This window comes from Sceloporus occidentalis, unplaced genomic scaffold (assembly GCF_023333645.1).
Source record: "Sceloporus occidentalis isolate IW3139 unplaced genomic scaffold, rSceOcc1.0.p SCAF_20, whole genome shotgun sequence".
In the NCBI taxonomy this organism is placed as follows: Eukaryota; Metazoa; Chordata; class Lepidosauria; order Squamata; family Phrynosomatidae; genus Sceloporus; species Sceloporus occidentalis.
Window position 1 is genome coordinate 10,801,154 of NW_028317000.1, and position 27,087 is coordinate 10,828,240.

Genomic DNA, 27,087 nt, shown 5'->3' on the forward strand with positions numbered 1-27,087 from the left:
ATCGGCCAGCTGAGGGTGGGTTTTAGCTGGATTTTTGCCTGGACGCAGTCGGGAGACAGCAACGGTGGCAAAATCAATGCGATAATACTCAGCTGCATCCCAAATTTGAATGTAATTTGGAAGAGGTAGATCGAGTTTATTAGTAATGCAATAAGCTCCTTAAGTCTCAAGGTGCTACAAGATCTCTCTGCGTACTGATTCGACAGACTAACATGGCTACGTCTTTGAACACATACAAAAATACTTTTCAGGTTAAATTTTCATTCATTCAAGACCAATGATACTCATTTTAAAAAGGTTCACCTGCATATATATTATATCATTTTAAAGGTACCGGAGTGGGGCCAATTAAATAGATGGCAACCCTGAGAGGCGAATGGAGCACAGCAGCATCAAACCAAACCCGTCCTTCCGTTCCCCAATGTGTGATTAATACCACAGTCCCGAGGCAGCGAAGATCAATTTCCTTCTAATGAAATTTTGCAAAGCTTGATTAATCTTTGCCGAGCAAAGCCAATCTATTCTTCCCACTTGGCTGGTTGTGGTTCAGGAAGAGGTGATAATTGTATTTAAACAGGATATCTTATTTTTCCCATGACAGCTCCTGTACATCAACCCTCGCCCTTTCTCCTCCGGCAGCTTTGCGGGATTCTGGCAGATTCTGTTGGCCCAAGAGGAACATGAACAGTTTTCCATCGAAAACTGACGGAAAATTCAAGTTTCTATAGACTGGCCAAGACTGACTCTCTCTGTTCCTGCCTAAGGAAGAGTCCCTTGTTTTGTCTGCTACTTGTCCTCTTTATATTTAATGGCAACCGATATGTTTAATCGCATTCATGTACTGCTGGAATTTTACCTAGAAAGCTTTCCATTTAGAATCACAGAATTCTGGTATTAATGGGGGGTCCTGGGACCAAACCTCAGCATCTACCAAGGGCCCACTGTATTTTATTCCTAGAGAGTACCCAATTGTTATAACTGGGCATTTAGTGCCGATCCCTACAGAAGTGCAGGGCGTCTCCATATATTCTAGGTGTTCCCATTTTACCTTGCCACACATATGTTCCTAGCACCGGGAGTTTTGTGTGTTTGCAAACCATGCAGGTTTTAAAAAAAAACTTTCCATAAGAATAGACTAGAATGGAGGGGAAGGTGAATTACAGGTGCAATCTATTTTTAGTGGTAATGGAATGTGTCATCCATTTGGAAACGCTCTCTGTCACTTCTCTAGGATAAGGTCCACAGATCATGAGAGAGTAAGCAGGCGTTGCTGCAAAGATGAAGAGGGAGGGATCACCTATAAGCTGGTTGACGGTCAGGGAGTTTCTAGCTCTTCAGGAGCAGAGGGATGTAGCAATGGGGGGTGGGAATGAAAGAAAATAAGATACCATAAAAGCATAAGAGTTGGAAAAACCACAAGGGCCATCCAGCCCAACCCCATTCTGCCACTGCAGCAACCCTCAGCCAAAGCATCCCTGACAGATGGCCATCCAGCCTCTGTTTAAAAACATCCAATGAAGGAGACTCCATCACACTCCAAGGCAGGAGTCGGCAACTCCTGGCCCGTGGGCTGCATCTGGTCTGCAAAGGTGGCAGGACTGGCCCTGGGCCGGTCCCGCCACCTCCTGGGCCTCTGCGGGCTCCTCCCAGGGCCCGGGCGGCCCCAGGCCTCTCCTTCTGAGGCCCCCTCAGAAGCCAGGAAGGAGCTGGCGAGGACGCCCGCGCAGGTGTCCCCCTCCTCCTTCCCGGCCTCTGAGGGACTCAAGGACCCTCAGAAGCCGGGAAGGAGCCCTTGGTGTTCTCTGTGCAAAATCCCCTCAGTACCTTGTGCCTTTCTGGGTTGAGACAGTGTGCATGCTTTCTGCCTTTTATTTTGAATTGCATTTTAGTAGTTTCCATGCTTGTAACTATTATTATTATTATTTACTTGCCCTTGGTGTTCTCTGTGCAAAATCCCCTCGCAGCACCTTGTGCCTTTCTGGGCTGAGACAGTGTGCATGCTTTCTTCCTTTTTCTTGAATTTCTTTGAAGTAGTTTCCATGCTTGGAACTATTATTATTATTATTATTATTATTATTATTATTATTATCATCACCACCACTCTGGGGGCGGAGCATGCAGCCCCGCCCCTGGAGGGTGGAAGCTCCACCCCCAGCATGCAGCCCCGCTCCGGAGGGTGGAAGCTCCACCCCCCATTGTCTGAGGGACAGCAACCCGGCACCTGGCTCAAAAAGGTTGCCTACCCCTGGCCTAGAGCATGGCCACCCTTTTGGAATCGCTTCAGCAATTCAGATTAGGTGGGAACCAGGGTTGTTTGAATCAGTTCAAAACGATTCACGATCCAGTTCAAAAGGTAGTGGGAATAAGGGAACAAGTAGTGGGAATAATTGTTGGGAGCAATTGGATTATAGATTGTAAACCACTTAAGAGTGTGCTGAGTTCACTATTAAGGAGTACAGAAATGTAAATGTTACTGCTGTTGCTAAAGTCCAACAAAATCTGGAGGAAATGCATATTACTTTATTAATTTTACAAAGGGTAAGCCACCAGTTCTATATTTGGAGATCATGGCCACCCTCCTGATACCAAAGAGAGAGGGACTGCAGTCACTGAGTGCCCAAAGTTGAGTTTATTAAACCACCACCCTGTGAGGTAAGTCAGGCTAGTGACTAGCCTCAGTTCGCTCAACAGGACTTGAACCCAGATCTCCTCAGTGACAATCTGACACTTCAGCAACTACACCACGCTGCCTCGTAGCAATACTGGTAAACCAAGTACCTCCCAATATTGATCTTCCCCTTCAAGATGCTCCCAAATGTCCTTCTGAAGAGGACCACACTAGAAGGGGCAGTACCCTGAAGGCAGAGCAATGGCACTCTTTCAATGCCAAGCACGTTTCCAAAGAGAAGGATGGCAGGGGAGAATCCCAGCTAATTAGTTTTCAAAACACTGATGGAATCTGTTCCAGGATTCCAAAGGCTTCCAGCCTCATTAGCATCCAACATGTTCCAATGAATATATCTGAAACCAAAAAATGGGATGAAAACAATGCCAAGGAGTAAACTCTTCTTAATTATGGGCACACATAATTGGTTTAACACAAAAGAAGGTACCCATCAAGGAAAGCCTCTTTTTGATCATCAAAGTGACAGGCTTTTAAAGGAACCTTCAAAAGCTGCAAGGATGATCAGGGGATCATCTGTTTTGATAGACTGTATTGCGGTGGGAAGAAAGAAACAGGTTAGATCAGATTTCTCCTCCCCCTGCCTTCCTATTTTTAGCATCACAAACTGATGCGGTATTTCGGCTGGCGAATTCTACATGTATATGCTCAGCTCTTCCTTTTACTCCACTTCAGTGTGAAATGTTACAGACTGGGCCTCTGTCAGCACAATGCAACACTATTAACACTGGAGAATTCAGCAGGGAGAGGAAAGGAACATAAAATGGCTGACCTAGACCCCCAGCCACTGAAAGTGAAGCATGGCTAAAAAGTGTACCAGTTCAATGCTGGGGAAGAAGAGAGCTGTAGTCTGACACAAATGGACAGCAACAGGTTGGGAAAGTTTGCTGTACACTAGTAGAAAATTCATTCTATACATTTAATGTAGCTGAAATCATGACACATACGTATAAGGGAAGTAGCAGCAGATTTTGCTGGACAGGCACCCTAAGGGTTGCAGAAACACAGAGGCACAAAAGAAATGGGGGCAAAAGAAAGACAAAAGTGAGGAGAGAGGGAGCAACATAGTCCAGTGAATAAGGAAAATGTTCCCAGATCACAGAATACTGTTCTGGAAAGGAAAGATAGAAAATCTGGTGGTGGAGAATGGAGTCTCCTGCAAGCAGCTATGATTCGTTGACTGGTCCCCAGAATGGAGCAGTTTCCATTGCAACATTGCTTTTGCAGGTCACTATGTTCTATAAATGAGATATTGTCCTTTACTTATATAAATAAATATTCCAGTCTTTATAATTTTGTTATCAAAAAATAATTTCCCCTAGCTCTTGCTACAGATGCCAAAGCTAGACTTTATGCACAGAGAACATGTTCTTTACTACTGAGCCACAGTAGTGGATGAGTGGTGCATTTGGCCTTAAAGTATGCCAACATTTTAAAGGCTGGGCAAGTCTGCATCAAGAACCAAGTAAGGGACCTGTGGCAACTGGTTTTCTACAGCATACCATCCCTTCCTAACCAGAAACATGTAAAATAACTTTGAACCAGTACTGTTATTTGACCAACAAAAGGCTGAGGCTTATTTATTAACAGAAAGGGCAAGTCCTTTATAAAACCAAAGCAACAGTTGTGACAATTGAGAGGGAAGATGCTTCGACCCTAAGAAAGAAGGCCATTCAACTTCAGCACACAACAGATCATATTTACAGAGGGGATGCTGTCCATAGACTTGGCTGATGATAGCTCTTGAAAAAGAGGAAGACAAGCCAATTCTTAAATATTTGAATTAAACAGGTCCAGTTCTCTGCAAAAGAGGCAATGTCCTAACATCCTAACACACGAATATGTCATTTCCTTTCTATGTCTGGTGTGTCTTGCATGGGGCTAAAGTAACACAACATTTAAGCAGGTTATCATAAACTTTTCAATAGAGAGAGCCTTAGGCTGCAGTCCCTAAAACAACCTCATGTCAGTATTCCAGAGATAAAGGGACAAGAATAGGACAGCAGCTGGAGGTGGCCAAAGCTGAATGTGCTGGTCTTGCCACAGTTCAGCCATCAATGGGGATTGTTGTCCATTTAAAAATATACCCACATGTTCGCTCACACACTGCACTGCTGGAGCTCCCTTCTCCCTCAGCTGTGTACAAAGGCTGGTATTGTCTCTAGCCTTTGGAAACGGAGGGTGAGGAAAAAGAAAAGACAGCATACAGCTGAGAAAAGCAAAGGCTTGTGGTAGATTGTATGAGAACTTCTTAGACAGTCAGTACTCTGCTCTTCTCGGCCTTCTAGAATCGTGTACATCCAAGTCTTCGGCTTCGGCCGGAGAAGATCCCTTAAGTCCTTAAGAATGTTGGACATCACAAACACACAGCAATATATAGGAATTTCTATGGTAATTTCGGCCAATCTGAGAGACAGCAAAATAACTGCCTCTTTTCAATTTACAATTAATCATGTACTGATCTGTGAACTGTTCACTCACTCTGCATCGCCAACCTGACTGTATCTAGACCAAGAATTGGCAGGCACACTCCCAAAGCTTTGATTTAGTAAATCATGTATGAAATGGAGTAGAGCCATAATGGTGGGAGGAGAGCTGCTCCTAGCTCAGGTTCACATGGCTGCAATCCCAACAGAGGACAAAACTGTCAAGATGAGGACAAGGACTCCAGACTGGTAGACTTGAGGTATCTTGAATCCTTTGCCCATGTCCCATGCCTGTAAAATAAAAATGATAAAAAAAAGAGAGAAAGAAGATCAAGATATTTCAGGAAACCAGAAAGCAACCAGCAGGAACCATTCCCTGCACCAAGCATTTCCCAGGACAGTTTTTGAGAGGGGAGACGCAAGAAAGACAACTGAATAATGAAATTAGAGATAGAGGAGATGCCACGTGTTCAATCCATTTACACCAAATCACACTCTACTACAAAGAGTGACATATAGTAAGTTAAATTATATCAATAGAAAGATACAATACGATTTGTGGGTATATCAACGACTACTGAAAATTCTATGTTAAGAGGCAGTATAGCTGTAATGGAGACAAACAATAAAGAAACATTATCATCTCTATGCCCTGCTTCTGGGCCTTCTTAGAGCACTGAGATGTCCACTGGTGGGGAAAAAACAATGTTGGACCAGGGGAGGAGATGGAAGATGGGAGCTGCAGTTCAACAACGTCTGTAGGGCCACAGGTTGCCCACCGATAGTCCCTAGAGGGACTCAATTCATGTGTTTAAGCAAGGCAGCTCTTCTTTTTAGAAAGTTAACATACTTCAGTCCAGTGCAACACACTAGAAAGAGACCCAAATGACCTTTACAGACTGCATGGAAAAGTTAACCATCAAATACACACAAACACAGGGGCAGATTTGCCCTGTTGCATTTACAATGGGGGAGCCGGTGTGGTGTACTGGTTTGAACATTGGCCTATGACTCTGGAGAGCAGGGTTCAAATGCTGACTTGGCTCCAGAGAACAGGACCTGGAACAAGGGATGCAAGCTACAGGAAAAGAGATTCCACCTCAACATTAGAAGGAACTTCCTGACAGTAAGGGCTGTTCAACAGTGGAAGACGCTTCCTGGGAGAGTGGTGGAGTCTCCTTCCTTGAAGGTCTTTAAACAGAGCTGGATGGCCATTTGTTAGGATGCTTTGATTTTTGAGTTCCTGCATGGCAGGATGGCCCTTGTGGTCTCTTCCAACTCTACAATTCTATGATTCTAGTCATGGCCCCTTCAAATAGCTGTATGTATGTAGTGACAGTAGCGTCTACACCTCCCCAATAATGTAAAATGGCACAGAAAGTTAATCTCTATTTCAAGTCCAGCAAGCATAAACATGCCTTTCCCTGAGCAAAAGCCCATTTCGTTTCCTTCTAATCCAGAATACCCTCCAGATTTTATTTTCTGAATTCTCTCCCCCCGCAAGCCCCCAAAAAAGTGAAGGCTGGGAGGGAGGAATCCATAATCACTGTTTGGAGGAGGGTCATTTGGAGTGGCATAAGATGCCCACAAGCCTGGCGGTGGAGTCAGTCCTTGGCCTTTATAGTCTTCTTTCTAAAATGGAAATCACACATGCAGGGCTCACACTTCTTCAGGGGGAGAATGTCTGCACCAAAGTCTCAGCCCTGGGCAAGTACTGACCTCAGTTGCTTTCAAGGGAATGCTGCAGAGCTCCAGAAGTGAGCATTCAGAACCATTAAAAAATAGAATAAAAAGGGGAAAACATAAAAGGCTGACAGATCTAATCGTTTTCAAAAGTGTCAGCCAGCTCACAACATAGAGAATGACAACAAAGGATACTGATACAAGATGCAACTTCTGGTTGCTTCAAGCAAGCTTAACCCTTCCCTTTGCTTTCAAAATCCTATGGTTTAAGACATGCTTTTAAACTAACTGGACACAGAATGATCAATATAATCTGATGTTGCTCCTGTTTCAAAAATTTCTTTCCTTAGGGCAGCCTTCCACAATATAGAATATGGTGGATGCTCTTCAAGATGAATCCTATCATCTCCACCATCCCAGGCCAACATAGCCATATTGTGCAGGTCAGGGGATGACAGCAGTCATAGTATTATGCATCTGGAGGGGCCAGGTTGAGGAATTTAATTTAGGGGTTATTCAGAGGGTGAAAATAATCCTGGTAGAATGTGGGATGAATCTTTGTTGTTCACATGCATTTTGAATGCACCGGAGCACATTTTGTGGGGGCTGCCAATAAACTCACTTAACCCATGATAATCTATTTGTCCCCCCCCCCCCCCCCAAATTTCCTAAAAGATTCGCATTGTCAGGTGTGTGAGTAACAGATGTGAATAGATCTGGGATAACCCAGGATAAAACTCTGCATGCCATGAATGTGTTTTGAATACATCCGCATCATCAACTCCATCTTTATTCACAGTGATGATCTGTGTGAATAAGAGACATTGCAGAGATGAGGTTCCAATATATAAATAGTGTGAACAACTAAACCGTAATAAGTGAGTGAGGTTATTCACACTGACACACTAACAAAAACATCTGAATAAACCCTCTGTTGTTTCTCCTGCTATGCTCATATGCTACCCTGAGATGTAAGCATGGCTGGCTCAAGCGAGAGAATGAGATGAGGCTTAAAACATGATCCTCTGGTTTCCTATCCCACACTCTTAACCATCATGGTAGAATTCAAAGATATAGCTGTGTTAGTCTGCAGAATCAGTATGTAGGGAGATCTTGTAGCACCTTTGAAAGAAAGAAGTTGGCAGCATGAGCTTTCATAGACTTAAGGAAGATGAATCTGAGGAAGTAGGTTTAAGTCTACGAAAGCTCATGCTGCCAAACTCTTTCTTTAGTTCATTCCAAAGGTGCTACAAGATCTTCCTACATCTTAACCAGGATGCCACACTGGCTACTTTGAAGGAAAGTAGTAGTAAACACACTGAAGCAAAAAACACAAAACAACCAGAGCCTTAAAGTACTCTTTTCCTTTTCATCCTGTCTAGTTGGAAACTTTTTAGCTACACTAGAATTGGGAGGATAGAATTAGCAGAGTTTCTCCATCTTCTGCTATGTAGTCACGTAGAAACCATGACCCTGTGCTTGCAAGACCTGAGCAGGGCTATTGTTGACCAGATGTCAAATTGTCACTTGCTATTTGATGTTCTTTTGTTGCCTGTTTTATTGAATCGTGTCCTGTATTGCTATGTATTTTACATGTATTATCCTACTAGTAAGGCAGGCTAGCTCCAACAGGCCTCCCTGGAAGATGATTAACCATCCATTAAGAAGCCAAGCCCTCCCTCCAGTCCATCTGCCTTGATCCAGGCCTCGGAGGTAGAGAAGAACTGCTGGCCCTCATCCTCTTCCCCTCCACCACTCCCTTCTCCTTTTGTGTCGTGTCTTTTTAGATTGTAAGCCTGAGGGCAGGGAACCATCCAATTAAAAAGATTGTATGTACAGTGCTGTGTAAATTTACTGCGCTTTATAAATAAAGGTTAATAATAATAATAATAATAATAATAATAGATGACTTGGAGATCTCTCATTCATAAGGTCACCATAAAATGAAGTCAGTTTGATGGAGGCTAACAACAAAGACAAATATTGTTTTTATATTTTGACATCTTCTGGCTGAAGCAATGTTTAACTACAGGTTAAGCATTCTTTATCCAGAAATCCAAAAAAACCTCCAAAAAGTGAAACTGTTTGAGTAGAGTGCCGGCATAATGCTTTGAAGCTTCCATTTTCCAAGTGAAGTTGACCAAAGAGTTTCCCTGGAGGACCCTGATATGCCTAGAGAGACCCCCCCCCCCCGCCAAGCTGAGGGTAAGTGAAATCATGGTTGCCAATCTTGTGGGTTCAGACTGTAATGTATTTCATTATCTGAGTGATAGGACCAAAAGTGATTTTTTTGGGTGGAAAAACTATTATTATTTTCAGTCTTCACAAAAGATAATGAAAGCTGAAAAAGATTTATGTATTAATAAATTGTTGTGTGCTTTCAAGTCATTTCTGACTTGTGGCGACCCTAACACGAACCTACAGTGTGGTTTCCTTGGCAAGTTTCTTCAGACGGGGTTTGCCATTGCCATCCTCTGAGTTAAGAGAGTGTGAATTGCCCAAAGTCACCCGGTGAGCTTACATGTCCCAGCCGGGGTTTGAATTCTGGCCCCTAAAATCATAGTCCAACATTCAACACACTACACCAATGGAGGCAGGTGTCACACATACCTTTAACCTGGCCTTTTAACTTGTCTTCTCAGTAGAATCATTTTTCACCATTTTATTATACCTGTTTTTAAAGTGTTTTTGTTTATGTTTCTAATGTTTCACTGTGGTTTTTTTTTATTTGTTGTAAAAGTAAAACAGCTGTGATAGAAATGCAGCATAAAACATTTCTTTTTGGAAGCATCCAATTGGCCACTTTGTGAAAAAGGATGCTGGAGGGAAATAGAAATTTGGTAGAACAGGATCCGACAGAGCTCCATCAGCTGCAAAAACAAAGAAAGACTGAACCCCAATTCAACCTTCCCAAAGTTACACAAAAAGGTTACTTACCAAATGTCTGATTCCATTCCAAGTGTGGAAGGTCAAGGGGAAAGCCAAGGCAAACTTTGCTGAGTAGATGAGAGCAGGGCCCAGACTGAGGGACCTGATGAGCTCCAGATAGTCAGCAAAATGCCCTGGAAGTACCAGAGCACTTAAGCCAAAGAGCGACACTCCTGGAAAAACACATTTAAGGAAGAATAGGAATGCTGAAGAGCTATATAAATCAAACAAAATTAATTATAATTAATTGCCAGCTCCCCAAATGCTATCACGCTGCTTATATCAAACGAGAAACAACAACTGGGGGGTACACAGCAACTAGAAGCATTCAAAAAGATAAGCCCCTGCCTCTGCAAAAGCTTCTGGAAAATTCACATCCCAGGCAATGACATGTCACCAAGCCTTCACTTGCAAATGGGCAAGAGAAAAGCCCTAAAGCCAAAGTCTAGAAACAAGTCTAGAAACAGCCAAACTGATAGGTAGCGGAGAAGAGAAGAGGAGAGAAAGCTGGCAAGGATCAAGACAACTTGGCCAGAGTGCACATGCCATCTGGGCATTGGAAGATGGGAGCAGGGTTTCTCTCTGCCACCCCTGGGCTTTCACTCTTTTCCTCCTGTTTTCCCTGACCTCTTCCAGGTGGCACTACCAAGAAGGTTGGTAGGGAAGGGCAAGCAAATGAAGTAAGAGTGGCGCCTAACTGTTGTTAGCTATTCTCCCATCCAACCAACCACTAACATTTGGCCAGGTGCTTACAAATGGTATGTCTGGCACCTTTGTTCTCTCTCTCTCTCTCTCCCCGGCCATCCAAATGTTTCTGGTAAATTTAATCAGGGCATGAAAGCAACATGCATAATGCTGTTTACCCTCTATGTCTGATATTTATAAGTATAGAAAATGTACTCTATTGTCCTCTGACAATAGAGGTTCCACTTATTTATCCCCATTTACATAGGAGCAAATAGCATTGAACTTAGGGGCTTAAACTTCAAATATACAGTTAGAAACAGGCTTTGAAGACTCCAATTGTGTGCATGCTTACAGTTGACCTTCTGCATCCATAGATTCAAACTTGAATCTATGGATCCGTGTCTTGAAAATATATATTTTTTTAAATCCAAAAAGCAAACATTAATTTTGCCATTTTACATAAGGGAGACAATTTTATTACCCCTGTTTTATATAATGGGACTTCAGCATCCACAGATTTTGGTATCTAGGGGAAAGCGAGTCCTGGAACCAAGCCCCAGTGGATACCAAGGAACCACTGTATTTTGAAGCCTGAGATGACAGAAAGAACTATACCACTTGAACATGCAGGTGGAAGGTCTTACTTCCTGATGTTGTTCTGTGTTATTATGATAGAACAACATGCCCTTCAAGAAAAAGCTAGCAGATATTGAGGAAAGGGCTTTGAGAAGGTTCTACTTGTAGGGATTTTTTCCAGAGGGGCCACACACACCCATACTTACAGACCAACACTTGCAGTTTGACAGAGGCTGGATGGCCATCTGTCGGGGATGCTTTGATTTAAATTTCCTGCATGGCAGGGGTTGGACTGGATGGCCCTAGAGGTCTCTTCCAACTCTACGATTCTATGATTCTAAGTGGTACATTCTGTTCTATCATTGATGATAACATCACTGGTGAACAAACAGAGAAAAAGGTAAAGTACCTAAACTCATTGCAACTCCTGTACCACGGTGGGAAATGGACATCATCATGGGGAGAGACCATCTGAAAGAGAAAAGACATAGTGATGGACTTGAGAATTGACATAAAGAGAAGACAGGGCTAGTCACGATGGTTATATATGCTCTCATTAGTATCAACAGGCACAAAGCTTCTCAGTATCAGCTGCTAGGACAATAGGTGCCCCAGCAAGCTATAATAGTCACAAAAAGACTAAATCCATGGCTAAATGAAGTCCCATGCCTGAATTATTTTACCAGCCTCAGAAGTCTCACACTAGACACATTGTAGAAGTTTAGCAGCGGAGTACTGTTAATGTTATGCCAATGTTCATGGATGATGACACTTCTGTCTACAGATGTCTTCATAACAAATATGGATTTTCTGGAATAATGTTTTATCATCTGCAACACAGATTTGTTTGCTGAACTCCCCGGGGGAAAGGCCAGTTCTTGACACCATGAAGCGAAATGACAACCAACATAGGCACCAACAATACAATGGATGCAATTGTAACGTTAATGAACTGGCCAGTCCAACAGGGGGCTGGGAGGAAAGGGGCATGTATGGTGGGGCCTTCATGACTGGGCAATGCCAATGTGTCACTGGGTGCATTAATACACAGTACAGGTGGTCAATCATTTATGTGATTGAATGGCCAGTCGCACGGTTGGTTGCACAAGGCATCAAAAAGACTGGCAGGTGGATGAGACAAGGGTGATGACTAGTGACCACTGGCAGTGCATCTGTGAGCTTATACACGTGGGTTTGCAGTGGAACAGCAAAAATGTGACCTATAGCAATAACAATAGCATTAACATTTCTATACCACTTATCTGTGCACTTAAGCACTCCCTAAGCAGTTTACAAAGTGTAAGCTAATTGCCCCCAACAATCTGGGTACTCATTTTAGCAACCGCAGAAGGATGAAGGCTTGAGCCCTTTCATTAGGATTGAACTCGCAACCTTATGGTTTTGAGTGAGTGGCTGCAGTACAGACATTTAACCACTGCACCACCTGGGCTCCTTGCACAGCTTGTACCTGAAAATGCCCCACTTTGGCAGGTCTGTCCTTCCAGATGAAGCAGGGTGGGGTGGACTGCCCATGTGTGTTCAGTCCATTGTGAAAGGTGTCTGTTTGGTTAGCGGGTTTTCCCTGAGAATCAGGAAACCCTGGAGGTAAGCCAGCTTTTCCATTCTGTCCAATCCCCTAGATCCCAATTCAGGGAAAGGCAGGTTATAAGTAATATATATATATATATATATATAGCCGGACTGCAAGTGATATTCCCAGAATCTCATGACAAGAGGTAACTTTAAGCTCCATGTGCATGTATATGACTTCAAGTCATCTGTCGACTTATGGCACCCTCATGAATTTCATAATTTCCCTAGGCTATACATGGCTTTAAATGAGTGATGCAAATTATTCTGGGTTTGTCCTCACAAAGTCAATGGGAGGATACAAAAAGGCTGGGGTGTGCACTGCCCTCTGATATCAAGGCTTTGTTGCTGCTGTTAAGTCTTGGAGAGGTTCACCACATTCAGGGAGGGTTTTTACACCTTTATGCAAAATGTACAATTTATTTTATTGTGTGCTTCAATTTTATTTTGAGTCAAAATGGCAAAATCTATTAATGAGGAGGAACACACATGCTAGGATAAGACGGTGCTGTTGAAATTATATCCTGCTTCTGATCAACTTTCTGGCTGGCTGCTGAACTCTCCTTAGAAGCCAAGGAAACTTGGCCCCTGAGCAGATGGGCCAAGCCAATGCTATCCTTGTGATGGGAGGATGTTTACATGGCCGCCCTCCACCGTGCTATGGAACTACTACTGCTGTGCATCCTGAATCTGCCACCGACATTGCATCTGGGAAGAAGACCCACCACGGACTGTAAGGGGCAGAAGTGGGGCACTTGGCAACACAAATTGGGTCATGTGCTCCCTTCTAATGCCACAGGCCATAATGGGGGTTTTCTCAGCAGACACGACGGCGGAGGCAAGTATGGGGTGTATTGGGCTGTCTAGTCAGCTGGCTGTTGATGCAGAATTTCCTAGCAACTTTGTGGCAAAGCCCCTATTTTTAGACTGGGTTAAGGCCCCTTTGGGCCGGGATCTGGCTGGATCCATTGGATTTCCATCCAGTCTGTCTGATCTCGGCTTGAGGCTAATGGCTCGCATTGTCTGGACAGGACAACACAAAGCCTGTTGGCCCATGCTTATAGGCCTTAAATTGAGATTGTCATACTTTGGAGATAACATGAGTGACACATTTAAAAAGACAACACTGCTTGGCAAGGTAGTTGTTGGTGTTCCTTTCTTTTTCTTGCCATTTAAATCTGCGAATTTAATTCACAATGTAAGGAAGGTAGGAAGAAAACTAGCACTCCGTAATGAACTATAGGAACTGCAAAATGGCTTAGGAGGAGCAAACCATTACAGCTAGCTCCATGTCTGCACTCAGAATTATGCAAAGAATCTAGCTAGAGGGAAAAAAAGGATGGAGGAATCTGTGGAGGTGGCTGAGAAATGACATTACTCCAATGGTAGGAATCTTGGGAGGGCAGTGGAAGAAAGAAAGAGCAAAGGGGTATAAAGGAACACATAAATGTAAAATTCAAGGCTGTCACAGTTGAAACTGGGCTGCAGATTCTACAAAGAAACCCCAAAGCTAGTGCTCAGAATGCAATGTGTAAATCAAGGTTGCAATTTTGTCCCCAAAGAGCCAGTGTGGTGCCATGTTAGAGTAAAATACTTGGGCCAGAGAGAACTCAATTTAAATCCCATCTCAACCATATAGCTTCTTGGGAGACCTTGGGCAAGTTACAACCACATAGTCTAATCTAATCATCATTCTGCTTTGTTCACTGAATTTTATAGCAGTTGCTTATGTCATTAGCCGCCACTTGGGCCTAAGAGCAAATCATGCCTGAATTCTCCCTAGAAGCCAAGACGACTAAATTGAGACTGTCATACTTTGTACATATATGAGTGACTCATTAAAAAAGACAATGATGATTGGAAAGGCAGAAGGCAGCAGGAAAAGAAGACAACTGTATTACAGGTAAGCAGACTCAAGCAAGCTACAGCCCTGCGTCTGGAAGACCCGAGCAGAGCAATTGATAACAGAGTCACCTGGAGCCTCTCATTTATAGGGTTGTCATAAATTAACACAATGGCAGTTAATAACGATAAATCTTGTGAGTTTCCAGAAAGAGGGCTTCTCACACTAGGGACTAGAAGACATGGTTTATCTCTTCTGTCTTCCCCTCTTTACCTGATAAATGCAACAACATTTTCTAGTTAAGAACATAGAGTTCTGACTCCTGGTCAATTAGTCTTAATAGTGCAAATCTGTTTTTGACATGGCCTTTAAATTCTGCAGGGACCTCATAGGGACAGAGTGACAAGTATGAAGACTGACCTCCACTAGATACGACTCTGTGCTTCTTGGGCAGAAAGGAAGGAAATAAATGCACCTCACCACTTTCCTAAGAAAGTGTAACACTCGATTAAATCACCCCAACCAACACTTCTCTGCCTCTTATCTAAGATAGCTCTTACTGGTAGATGGTGATATGAGGGGATAAAGGGCGGCTGGACTGAGTGTTCTTGTCCCAAAATTGGGCCATTTCTTCTTTTGCAGTTGTTGCCATGGAGACCAGACTGGAATAAAAAACAGTGTAGATGTTATTTATGGCATTTATTAAGTGTACTTTCATCCAAAAATGGGTCTCAAATATACACAGGAGTTTGAAACATCTATTTCAAACAGAAAACAACATACAACATTAAAGAGTAATACGTTAAAATAGAGAGGAATGATTATGACTAGTTCATGAGCGAAAAAACACCTGACGTTTAGTATGGATAAACAAAGAGAAAGGTTTTAACTAGGTGCTGAAATGCAAAGGCTGGCTGATATGGGAAGAGATTCTCCAGATGCTTTGCGTGCATTTTTGTTCCTCTGGAAGAACATCAAGAGAGCCCCACTAGATCCACTGTAGCTCAATATCTTATTTTCCATAGCAGATAGCCCAATTTTTGATGGGTTGCTGACATGTGATTTTGCCCCCCTTCACTCCCTGTTTGTCTTGAGAGCTGCATACTCAAAGGTACACTGCTCCTGGGTTACTCCAGATTTTGTTTTACTAGAATTTGGGCTAGCTGTTTCATTAGCCAACACATGATCTAAATTACAATTTTGTGTGCCAAATGACAACTTTACTCTCACATATTTCAAGTTGTTTCCAATTTATGATGACCCTTAGGTGACCCCCTCACAGGGTTTTCTTGGCAAGAGTTGTTCAGGGAAGTTTGCCTTTGTCTTTGAGTCCAAGAGAGTGTGACATGTCCAAGGTTCCCATGGCCAAGCAGGGATTTGAACCCTGTTCTCCAGAGTCCAATGTTCTCCAGTTCTCCAATCTTCAAACCACTACACCATGTTGGCCCTCACTCTCATATGCATTCATACACATAAATAATAGCATAATATCCAAAGCCAACCCCTAACTGCCAAAATGTTGTTAGCTGAGTGATCCCTGCTTGGTCACGGAGGTCTTCCATATATATCATGGCTAGAAGTCACTGACACAGCTCACAATTATGGATCCAACCCTTTCATTCTGGCATTTCATTTATTCATTGCACCTTTAAACTGCTCATTAACCAGAGTTGGCCAGGCAGTGTACATTCTGTTAAAATATAAAATACAATGAAAGATTGACAAAGAAGCAAGATGAAGGTTAAAATCTAGCAAGGCAAATAAAGTATTTCACCATGCAAAAGAAGCAACAGATTAAAAATATACAGATTTGAAAGCCTCAGTACAAATCCCTTTCACAGGAGGCTAGGGGTGGCTCCTGAATTATCCTTTAGCTGGCTATCAAACTAACGCTGCAGTTAAGAGTTCTTCTGTTCTGTCGAATTCAGAGGTCTTCTGTTTTATGAACTTTTCTATTTTATGTGCCTCGTTTTAGCCAAACCATTAGGTAACACAGCTTAATAGTGTCTACATCCTCTGGAGATGCCAACCACAGATCCTGGCGAAATGTTAGGAATAAACTCTTGCAGAACAATGCCACATAGCCTGAAAAACTATGCATGTTGGCTGTGAAAGCCTTTGACGTCACACTGTCTATCTACATTGTCTGGCAGCATTTAACATTTTCAGACATGACTCTCTTCCCTAGTCAGAGATGCTAAGGACTGACATATGCAAAACACATGTTCAACCACTAGGTTCATCCATGTGGTTTGGGCAAATTATTTTAATGAAATTCAATACCACAAGATATGGTGATGGCCATCAACATAAGTCTGCTTTAAAAAGAGATTTGACAAGTGCATGGAGAATAAGGCTATCAAGGGCAGACTAGTCACAAAGACTTTATGTCACATCCAGGACCAGAAGTAGCATGATTCTCAACATCAGTTGCTACATTAAAATAGCAGGAAAGGCCCTCGGGTCAGTCAGCCAGTGAACACTGTTGGATGCATCATACTGCAATTTCTTAAATGACCCGCAGGTTATCGAAGGCACCAATTGTAGGATTAACACCCTGCCAGTATTTTTAATAGCAAGTGAACTGTGGAATATATGGAGATGAGATTTGACAAGAAGAGGGAATCTTGTGAAGATCCTGAGAAGATCCTAACAGGAGAAGGAGGAGGGGAATTAACAAAGCTCTTTTACTGTTAAAAACATACGGTTGTCTGGAGAGTCCTGGACCAAGACGAACGCAGAGGCAGCGCCGGCCAGCTAATCTGAAAGGAAAGACAAATTTTGTGTTATGTTTACAAATGGAAGCTCATTCTTCCTGGTAGCCAAGAATGCAATATGTAACCTTATGTATGTATGTATGTATGTATGTATGTATGTATGTATGTATGTATATCCTGCCCTTCAGCCCTAATGGCTCTCAGGGCGGCTTACAATATTATTTTTAATCAGACAGTTCCCTGCCCTCAGGCTTACAATCTAAAAGACACGAAACAAAAGGAGAAGGGAATGACGGGAGGGAAAGGGGATGAGGTCCAGTGGTTCTTCTCTTCCTTTAAGGCCTGGATCAAGGCAGATGGATTGGAGGAAGGGCTCTTCCTTATGCAGGCATCTCTCAGCCTCAGCCTAAAGTGATTTTGAAACAAACGGCTTCAAGAAATGGGAAGGATACCAAGGAAACACTGTGATATCCTGCTCCCAGTTTCCCAGCCCAGCGCAGAACCTGGCATTCATATACCCACCCACTGCATGCCACACATCTGCCACATACCCCTTGCCTGTCGCTGTCATCGTATCCTCTCTGAATGCCCCTGCTGCAACTCACAAGGGCAGAAATGGGACTCCTGGCTACACCCACAGGGCCAGGTGCCCCTTTCCAACATCTCTAGCTGAGTCGGAGGCCTTCAGGGAGGAAGTGACAGCGGCAACAGGTAAGGGGCACATGAGTACATACAGTCTGCTGGCTCTCACGGGAGAGTTCCTCAGAAACTCTGCTGCAAACAGAAGAGAGTGATCAAAATGGAGAAAGGTCTGGAAAGCATGCCCTATGAGGAGAGACCTAGAGAGCTGGGTATGTTTAGCCTGGAGGAGAGAAGGTTAAGATGTGACATGATAGCCCTGTTTAAATATTTGAAGGGGGTGTCTTACTGAGGATGCAGCAAGCTTGTTTTCTGCTGTTCCAGAGAATAGGACCCAGAACAATGGATGCAAGTTACAACTTCCTGGCAGCAAGAGCTGTTTGATAGTGGCACACACTCCCTTGGAGTATGGTGGAGTCTCCTTCTTTGGAGGTTTTTAAACAGATGCAGGTTGGCTATCTGTCCAGGGTGCTTTGATTGTGAGTTTCTGCATGGCAGGGGGGTTGGACTGGATGGCCCCTGGGGTGTTTTTACACAAGATATAGGACCTTTGGGGTTGGGACTGGGCCAGATCCACAGGATCCGCATCTAGTCTGCCCAATCCTAGCCTAGGGCCAGCCTTCGTCATCTAGAAAGGATAACATCAGGCCAGGGGAACATAGATCTTTTGGTCCACATGGATGGGGACAAAGAGTCCCATTTTAAAAACTATAGCATTCAAAACATATAAAGGCAACAAACTTGTACTCATATTCTCTCACGCACTCTCTCAATATCTAGCCTTTGCCTCAGAGCTAGAACTCAAGATGACTCGTAATATATTTTAAAACAGATGCAACCAAATACACCTTACGTTTCACTATTAAAACACTTTTAAAGCAATTTGTTGTTGTGTGCCTTGAAGTTGTTTCCAATGTATGGCGATCCTAAGGCCTATCATGGAGTTTTCTTAGCACGTTCCTTTGGAGGAGATTTCCCATGGTCATTCTGTGAGGCTGAGAGAGTGTGACTTGCCCAAGGTCATCCAGTGGGTTTCCATGGCTGAGCCAGGAGTCCTGGAGACCTGCTCTAATCAATATTCAATTAAAACTGGATCTTTTCCTCTTGGGATTGAGGGATGCAGAGTTGGAACAGAATCAAGGAAGATTATTTTGATATATGGCCATGGCAGCAAGATTGTTCTATGCTCAAAGATGGAAGAACCCAACACTACCTACTAAGAAGGAATGGGTGTTGAAACTGACAGAGGTGGTAAAAATGGATAAACTGTCTGGTTTGATTGGAGGAAGACCATTAGGGACATTTCTTAAAAATGGGGAACTCCTTCGGAAATTGACTTGATAACTTTTGGTTTTGGTGATAGAAGAGCCTATGTTCTAAATCTGGAGAGAGATGTATGAATACTATATATATGCATAACTGGCAAAAGGAAGATCAGAAGTCACCTTTTTCTTTTCTTTTTTAAAATACTTTTTAATGATACTATATTTTAGTTTTTTACCTTTTTTAATCTTAATGTATTTCAGATATTTTTTAAAAAAATTGACAAGGACCTTAGTTACTACTACTTAGTTACTACTCTGAGTCCGATGGATTGTTGGAAAGATTCAACTGAACTCTAAAACACATGCTTAAGATGTTGGTAGAAGAAGGTCCAGGGGATGGCATAAATTATCACCATCCTCCTTGTTTGCAATTAAGGAGGTCTCCCAAGTATCAACCCTGTTTTCTCCTTTCAAGCTTGCATTTGGGCAACAGCCCTGGGGAATATCAGATCTTTTTAGGGAAGACTGGCAAGAGACTCGTCCTGGCTATTCAATCTAGGCATCAGTATGTATTGGACATGAAGTAACCTCTTAAACTGGTCTCCCATATCGCCCAGGAATATTTAGGAGAAGCACAGTCAGTGCAGAAATCATACTATGAAAGGAAGGCACACATCCATGTCTTCAGACAGTCCAATGAGTCTTCCTTTTGTTGACCTCCTTAGGGGCTAAACTTTTTGCGCCAAGGAAAGGACCCTTTGAGGTGGTATGCCAAGAAGGACCTGTACGTTATGAGACCAGATTGGGGAACAGAAGATGCATTACTCAAATCCTCCGTCTATTACAAGACTGGAAAGAATGGGAAGCCATGTTTACTGATCTGAAGGAAAGGAACTTTGGGCCTGAGGTAAGAGACCTAAAGAAAACATCCCTACTTACTTCATAGGAGCATTTGACTCAGACGGCCCAAATAAGAGCCTTGGAAAAGGCCTACCCTGATGTTTTTCCCACCTCTCCAGGCAGGACACGCTTCGCACACCATTGCATTACTACCATCTCAGGAATAGTATAGGAAGCCCCCTGTTGCTATCAATAGTGGGACCCAAGGAGGCTTGCAAAAGTTAAAACAAAGATAATTAAAAGCAGTTACAGAAAGAGAGATTAAAAATGTAAGAGAAGTAGTTATAAGATATAATTAAAAGCATACCTAGAATTAAAACCTTTAATTTAAACAGATCCCCTTGTTTAAAAAATGAGCAGGACCCTGTTTATCCTGTCCTTCCTCCAAGGAGACCAGGGCAGCTTACATGTCCTTGCCTCCAGCAAAGCTTTCTGAGGATAAATCAGGGTTAAAGATAGGTATTGGCCTGAGGTTACCCAGAGAGCTTTGTGGCTAACTGGGGACTTAAGCCTGAGCCTCCTTAGTACTAGCCTCATCTACTAATATCTACTATGTTATCTACTGCTCCAGAAAGGTTGCATTAGACTACAACCATCATTATGCAACATTGTGCAGGACATCTAATCTGGGAAGACTGCTCTGGAGTTGTGGACAAAACTGCCCTGAGTATTGCCCCCTATCTAAGCATTGTCCCCCTGAAGCAGGTCTGTTCAGATGGAATAAGATGGCCTTTGAAAGTAAGCTGAGATTGTGTCCCAGGTGGTAGTTTGGTGGCAGATTCACTGAGAATATCAATGCTGATGGTACAGTTCATCTTTCTTTGCCCACTAAACATAAACTGTTGAAAGCAGGTGATAAAATAGGTCCTGCAAACAGAACCATCCAAGGACTGAAGAACTAAGCATTGCTGGCTTGTTTCCATTGTGTCATTCGACAAGCAGAGGAATCTGTGACATGGTAGGTCACTATCATGGCTCAGTGAGCATCACATTTCTATTTCAAACTGACACGTTGGGCAAGAGGCAAATTAAAGGTTTAAGGGTTTTTATTGCAAAGACACACCAGGGCCCAGGGGCCACAGAAGCTATTTCGGACAGATCCAGTCAAACTGTTGTCCGGCTGTCACTGAAAGGTGACCCAACAGTAAGATATGGATAGGGGAGAGGAGAGAGGCTCACAATCCATCTGTCATAGCTCAAAGATTTTGGAAATGTGGGCTGAAATCTACTTCATCCGAAGAATAGGTTACAAAGAAAGCACACCACGTTTTTAACTGCCCCCTCCTCACTTGCTTGTCTTGCCAGATCTCCCTCCTTCCAAGTCAGGAGAAAGTTTTAGGAAACAGGGACAGCTGAGTATGAAAGACAGTAGGGGAGCAAATTTATGGTCAATAGCCAGAATTAGGACCAAATGCCCCCGGCAGCCTGAGTCTAAGAAGTGTGAACTGGAAGACAGCTGCCATGTGTGATGGGAAAATGGCTATTCCTGTGTCTTTCGGTGGGAGAGACCATGTTTTTCATAAAACAGATGAATAATATAATAAAGACCGTCATTTCTGTCCTTGCTTTTGTCCAGCATGTTACTCAAAGTACTAGGTCTGCAAGGTCCTTTGGGGAGCAGTAACTGACTTTTTTTCTTAAGAAGTGTGTAAACACAGACATATATATGGGAACATGCACACGCCACGACATCCTCATGGGATATGAACTAGGATTACAGTAATGATCATCATGATCATATTTGTGCATTTCTCTTCAGTCCACCCAGGCTTCCAAAAACCAACAACCTCCAGCTCTACTACACTAAAGGACTGGCCTGAGAGATAAGAGGTGAACCAGTTTAGGACTGATTCTCCAGAACTCTGGCCTGCTCCATAGGATTATTTATTTGTTACCTAAAACAGGGGCAAAGTGCTGTAAGGCACAATTTAGACCAAAATAAAGCGACGGAGTCTTCAGAGTAGCTGCAAAATCAAGACTAGAGTTACAAAACGTTGTATGGCACCCCAAAGACTTCTATTGGCATAAATGTCCAAGGATTAAATCAACTCCAGCAGATGCATGGAGTGGTGCCTCATCCTAGTATTAGATTTGTACTTGTGGATGGGTCAAGGAATTGAAATATAAAAAGCACCACTGCAATGACCATTAACAAACAGCAGTTGCTTTATCAAAGCAAAAAAAAGCCTGTATTGTCACTCAACTACTGTTTGTTAATAGCCATAGTTTAAGGCCATGCTTGCATCAGGATACAAACTACAGCACTGCTTCATACTTCTGCATTTCAGTTACTTTTAATTTCACTATTATAATCACACATCTATTCATTCATCCCTCTTCACACACTGCAGCTGACAAAATGGACATTAGCCCACAAAAGACTGTGCAAAATAAAGTAATTTGGTCGTTAAAGGGCCAAAGGCGGTATGCTGTATGTGCTGCAAGATTAACATGGGTACCTTACCTTAAAAGACTTAATTTATGACAACAAGAAATCACATTAAGCCTGTAATCCTAAATACTTTAAGTGAGGTTGTAAATCCCACTGAAGTCAGTACAACATCTATATGGAGGAGGATGGTCCAGGGGACAACTACGAATCCACTAAGGACCCACTAGAGACCACTTCCCTGCAAATGTGCATTTTGAATTCACCCTCTGAGAAAATAAGACTCATAGAAGCCTAGAGTTGGAAGAGACCGCAAGGAGGGCCATTCAGTCCAACCCCATTCTGCCATGCAGGAACTCTCATTCAAAGCACCCACAACAGATGGCCATCCAGCCTCTGCTTAAAGACCTCCAAAGGAGGAGACGCCTTCCTCCACTGTCTCCAAGGGAGTGTGCTCCACTGTCAAACAGTTCTTGCTGTCAGGAAGTTCCTCCTAATGGTTTAGTGGACTCTCTTTTCTTGTAGCTTGCATCCATTGTTCTGCATTCTAGTCTCTGGAGCATCAGAAAACAAGCTTGCTCCATCCTCAATGTGACACCCCTTCAGATACTTAAACAGGGCTGTCATATCACCTCTTCACCGTCTCTTCTCCAGGCCAAACATCCCCAGCTCATAGGGAATGGTTTCCAAATGACGGAGTTAAGCCAGTCGCACATGGAGAAATGCCGCAAACTGACATCCATCTCCACATTTAAGCTTATGTTGTTATTGATGTTTGCCTTGAAGTTGTTTCTGACTTATGGCGACTCTCACGGGGCTTTCCTGACAGAATTTGTTCAGAGTAATGGTCCCCAAACGTTTTCAGGCTCCCATCCCCTTTTCTCTTGTGCGAAACCCTAGTCCCTTCCCTCAGCATGTCTTTCTTGATAGGAGGTCTAGTATTTGACTGTCCCCAAATGGCGCTGCTCCAAGCCACCAAAGAGATGCCCTGTGTCCAGGCTTTGTGAGTTTCCCAATCGACTTCTGGCAAAAGATGTGGCTAAAGAAAAGAGCGGGAAACACTGCCACACGAAGCTGTCAGCGAGGCTTCATGGTGGTTTTAAGGGACCCTGAAAAGAAGTTTCATGCAGCCCTCATCCCCACCATGGTCCTATAGCAGGGTTCTCCACCTTCCTAATGCTGCAGTCTTTTAATACAGTTCCTCATGTTGTAGTGACCCCTATCCATAACATTATTTTCGTCTCGGTTCCTAAGACCATTGGAAACATGTGTTATCCGATGATCTTAGGCGACACCTGTGAAAGGGTCATTTGACCCCCAAAGTTGTCATGACCCACAGATTGAGAACCGCTGTCCTAAAGGCGAATGGTTCCTCTTGTTGTTTCTGCACATCAATACTTTGAGGGAATATATTACGCATGCCTTTCAGCCTATGCACATTTGGACACTTTGGTAGCATGCGCTCAGGCATATACAGCATCTGTGGCTTTGATGAATATGTCCTCTCTAGGAATGGCTAGGTCCTCCAGAGAGGTTCTGCTGGAAAGTGACCATAGAGGAGGTGCGCTGGAGGATCCAGACGCTGCTAGAGAAGACACTTCCCTGGGCATCTGGAGGCCCTCCAGTGTGATTCTATGGCCCACTTTGGGCAGATGTTGGCCATCGATCAGGGTTTTGCCTAGAGCTTTTTAGTGAAGTGGCCTCTCATGTCAAAAAGCAGCTTTGTCTTTGTGTTTCCCCACTTTCACAGGGGTCTTGTGCCCCTAAACCCAGCGAATGCGGAGGGTCCAGCGTCCATACAATGCTCACTTGCCCTATACCTTCATATAGGCGGGTTATAGACCGCTGCTTTGAGGTGGTCTGCCGCCGCCGCCGCCGCCTGCTCCGTAAGGGAGCCGCCGCAGCCACACCGCGCGGCTCCCTTGCGGAGCAAAAAAGAAGCTCCAAAATGGAGCTTCTTTAAGCGGCGCCTCTATGACGTCGCGAGGTGCCAGGGGCGGACTTGTGACATCATAGACGCCGCGACATATGCGGACGCACAGTGTCCGATACGTAAACATGGCGGCCCCCATGTGGAAGGGGCACCGCCATGTTGTACGTATGGAATACATACTAGGGTTAGGGGGGTGCGGAAGCACCACCCCTTCCTAACCCTAATACGCATTCCATACGTATTTTTGGCGGTCTGTAACCCGCGATAAGGCCTATACTTGTGCAGACTGAGTCCTGCCTTTGCGATGTCGCACTTCTAAACATGTTGCCTTCTTTCTAATTTTATTAGGGGTGCATCTGAGCCAATATGCCATGTTTCCACAAGGCCCAGTGGCTTCAGTGTTGGAGGCTATGGCTCTGGAGACCCGGGTTCGAGCCCCACCTCGGACTTGGTAAACCCTCTGGGTGACCTTGGGCGAGTCCCACTCTCTCAGCCTCAGAGGAAGGCCATGGCAAACCCCTCTGAAGAAACGTGCCACGAAAACCCTGATAGGGTCCCATGAGGCACACAAGACACACGTCACACAACACAGGAAAGGTCAGGCAGCTGTAAAGAAACCCCATGAGTTTATATTTACACGCCCGCCTCTCTCCCCTCAGAAGGCCTCCCTTCCGCCCCAAAGCCTTCCCCAGGAGGCTCCACAGGGCCTCCCCGCGCTGCCCGCCTCCTTCCCGGCCTCCCAAGGGCCTCCATCCGCCCTCAGACCTCCTCCTCCTCCTTCCCTTCACCTCAACAGAGACGCCGCCATCTTGACTCAAAACCGCTCTTTCCGCCCACCGGAAGTACCCGCGGAGCTCCCTCGCGACGTCATTGCCCTACTTCCGGCGCCAGAGGCGGAGAAGGGCGGAAGTGAAGCCCCGCTGAAACAATCCCGTCTGAGGAGGCTGCTTAAGCTGCCCTGGCTCAAGGCGAGGGGATGATGGGAAGTGTAGTTTTGGCAGACATTCCGCCTTCTCTCTGTCAAAGAGCTCTGGCGCCACAACGAACTACAATTCCCACTGAGCTCAATTTTACATTATCATTATTTACAACAGATATAGATATAATTGTAATTAATTGTTACAATAAACTACAATTCCCACTGAACTGAATTGTACAGAATTTTATATTAATTATAATTACAATGAACTACAATCCCCACTGAGCTGAGTTATACATTGTTATTATAATTATTTACAATAGAGATAGAGAGATATAATTGTAATTAATTATTACAATAAACTACAATACCCACTAACTGAATTGTACATAATTATATATATATATATATGTAATTAATTATAATTATAATAAACTACAATCCCCACTAAGATGAGTTATACATTATTGTGATTATTTTTAATCACACACACACATAATTGTAATTAATTGTAATTACAATAAACCACAATTCCCAGTCAGGGAAGTTAAAGGGATCTCAAACTGGATTATTTCTGCAGTGTGTTCTGGACCGCTGTGGGCTTTTTCCCCTCGGTTGGTTGTAAAGCGTCACTGCAGAAATAATCCGGTTTGGCGCTGCTTGAGCTGGAAATCTCAAGATGGAAGACTGGCGGAGAAGGATCCGATGATGGACAAACTCTCACACGACATTCAGTCCTGTATTATAAGAAAAAAACACCACCTTCTAAGAGAATTGGACTGTCTTTATGGACTATATAAGCACTAATATACATCAGCTGAAACCTCCAGTTTCTCATGCTGACTGTTGGAAAGATGGGTCAAATCTTGACCATCTGATCTCCTTGGTTTCAAGTCCAGAGACACTCACCTGTTTATAAGGTTTTTTACATGTAACTGTCATAATACAAATATAATGGTCCATTCTCTTTTCTGGGGTAAACTTCTGCACCCACAAGCTTTGCATTATTTGGCCCCAGTGCTATTCAACATCTTTATCGATGATTTGGATGAAAGAATAGCGGGCATACTTATTAAATGTGCAGATGACACCAAATTAGGAGGAGTAGTTAACACCCCAGAGGACAGGGTCAGAATTCAAGATGGCCTTAATAGAATAGAAAGCTGGGCCAAAACTAACAAAATAAACTTCAACACAATGTAAGGTACCACACCTGGGGTGGAAAAATGACATGCACAGATATAGGATGGAGGACACCTGGCTGAACAAAACTACATGTGAAAGGGATCTGGGAGTCCAAGTAGACCACGAACATGAGTCAACAGTGTGATGCGGCAGCTAAAAAGGCCAATGCAATTTTAGGCTGTGTCAATAGAAGCATAGTGTCTAGATCAAGGGAAGTAATAGCTCTGGTCAGGCCCCACCTGGAATCCTGTGTCCAGTTCTGGGCACCACAATTCAAAAAGGATTTTGAAAAACTGGAGCATGTCCAGAGGAGGGCGACTAAAATGGTGAAGGTAAAACATGTCCTATGAGGAGAGACTTAGGGAGCTGGGTATGTTTAGCTGCCCTGGAGAAGAGACGGTTAAGGGGTGATATGATAGCCCTGTTTAAATATTTGAAAGGATGTCATATTCAGGAGGGAGCAAGCTTGTTTTCCGCTGCTCCAGAGAACAGGACTGGGAACAATGGAAAAGATATTCCACCTAAACATTAGGAGGACCTTCCTGACAGTAAGGGCTGTTCAACAGTGGACAAACTCCCTCGGAGTGTGGTGGAGTCTCCTTCTTTGGAGGTCTTTAAACAGAGGCTGGATGGCCATCTGTCGGGGTGCTTTGCTTGAGAGTTCCTGCATGGCAGAATGGCGTTGGACTGGATGGCCCTTGCGGTCTCTTCCAGTCTTACAATT

General features: G+C 43.7%; 1 protein-coding gene across 1 annotated transcript; it reads right to left on the reverse strand.

Annotated features, from left to right (window-relative positions):
* Positions 1–4,231: 4,231 nt before the first annotated feature.
* Positions 4,232–25,135, reverse strand: LOC149301963 (succinate dehydrogenase cytochrome b560 subunit, mitochondrial-like). Its single transcript, XM_089483161.1, has 6 exons — positions 25,048–25,135; positions 17,122–17,178; positions 14,977–15,078; positions 11,393–11,454; positions 9,730–9,893; positions 4,232–5,400 (listed from the first exon to the last, which is right to left on the reverse strand). Exons 1-6 carry the CDS (start codon positions 25,065–25,067, stop codon positions 5,296–5,298), a joined length of 510 nt encoding a protein of 169 aa, XP_089339287.1. The 5' UTR covers positions 25,068–25,135; the 3' UTR covers positions 4,232–5,295.
* Positions 25,136–27,087: the final 1,952 nt, after the last annotated feature.

What these genes read in the sequence shown, in the direction of transcription:
- LOC149301963 (XM_089483161.1), bottom strand. Translation starts at nt 25,067, where the DNA reads ATGGCGGCGTCTCTGTTGAG. An exon ending in CCTCATATCACCATCTACCA is followed by an intron (nt 11,455 to 14,976) that starts GTAAGAGCTATC and finishes TTTCTCTTTCAG; the next exon opens with ATGGTCTCTCCCCATGATGA. An exon ending in GGAATGGAATCAGACATTTG is followed by an intron (nt 5,401 to 9,729) that starts GTAAGTAACCTT and finishes TTTATTTTACAG; the next exon opens with GCATGGGACATGGGCAAAGG.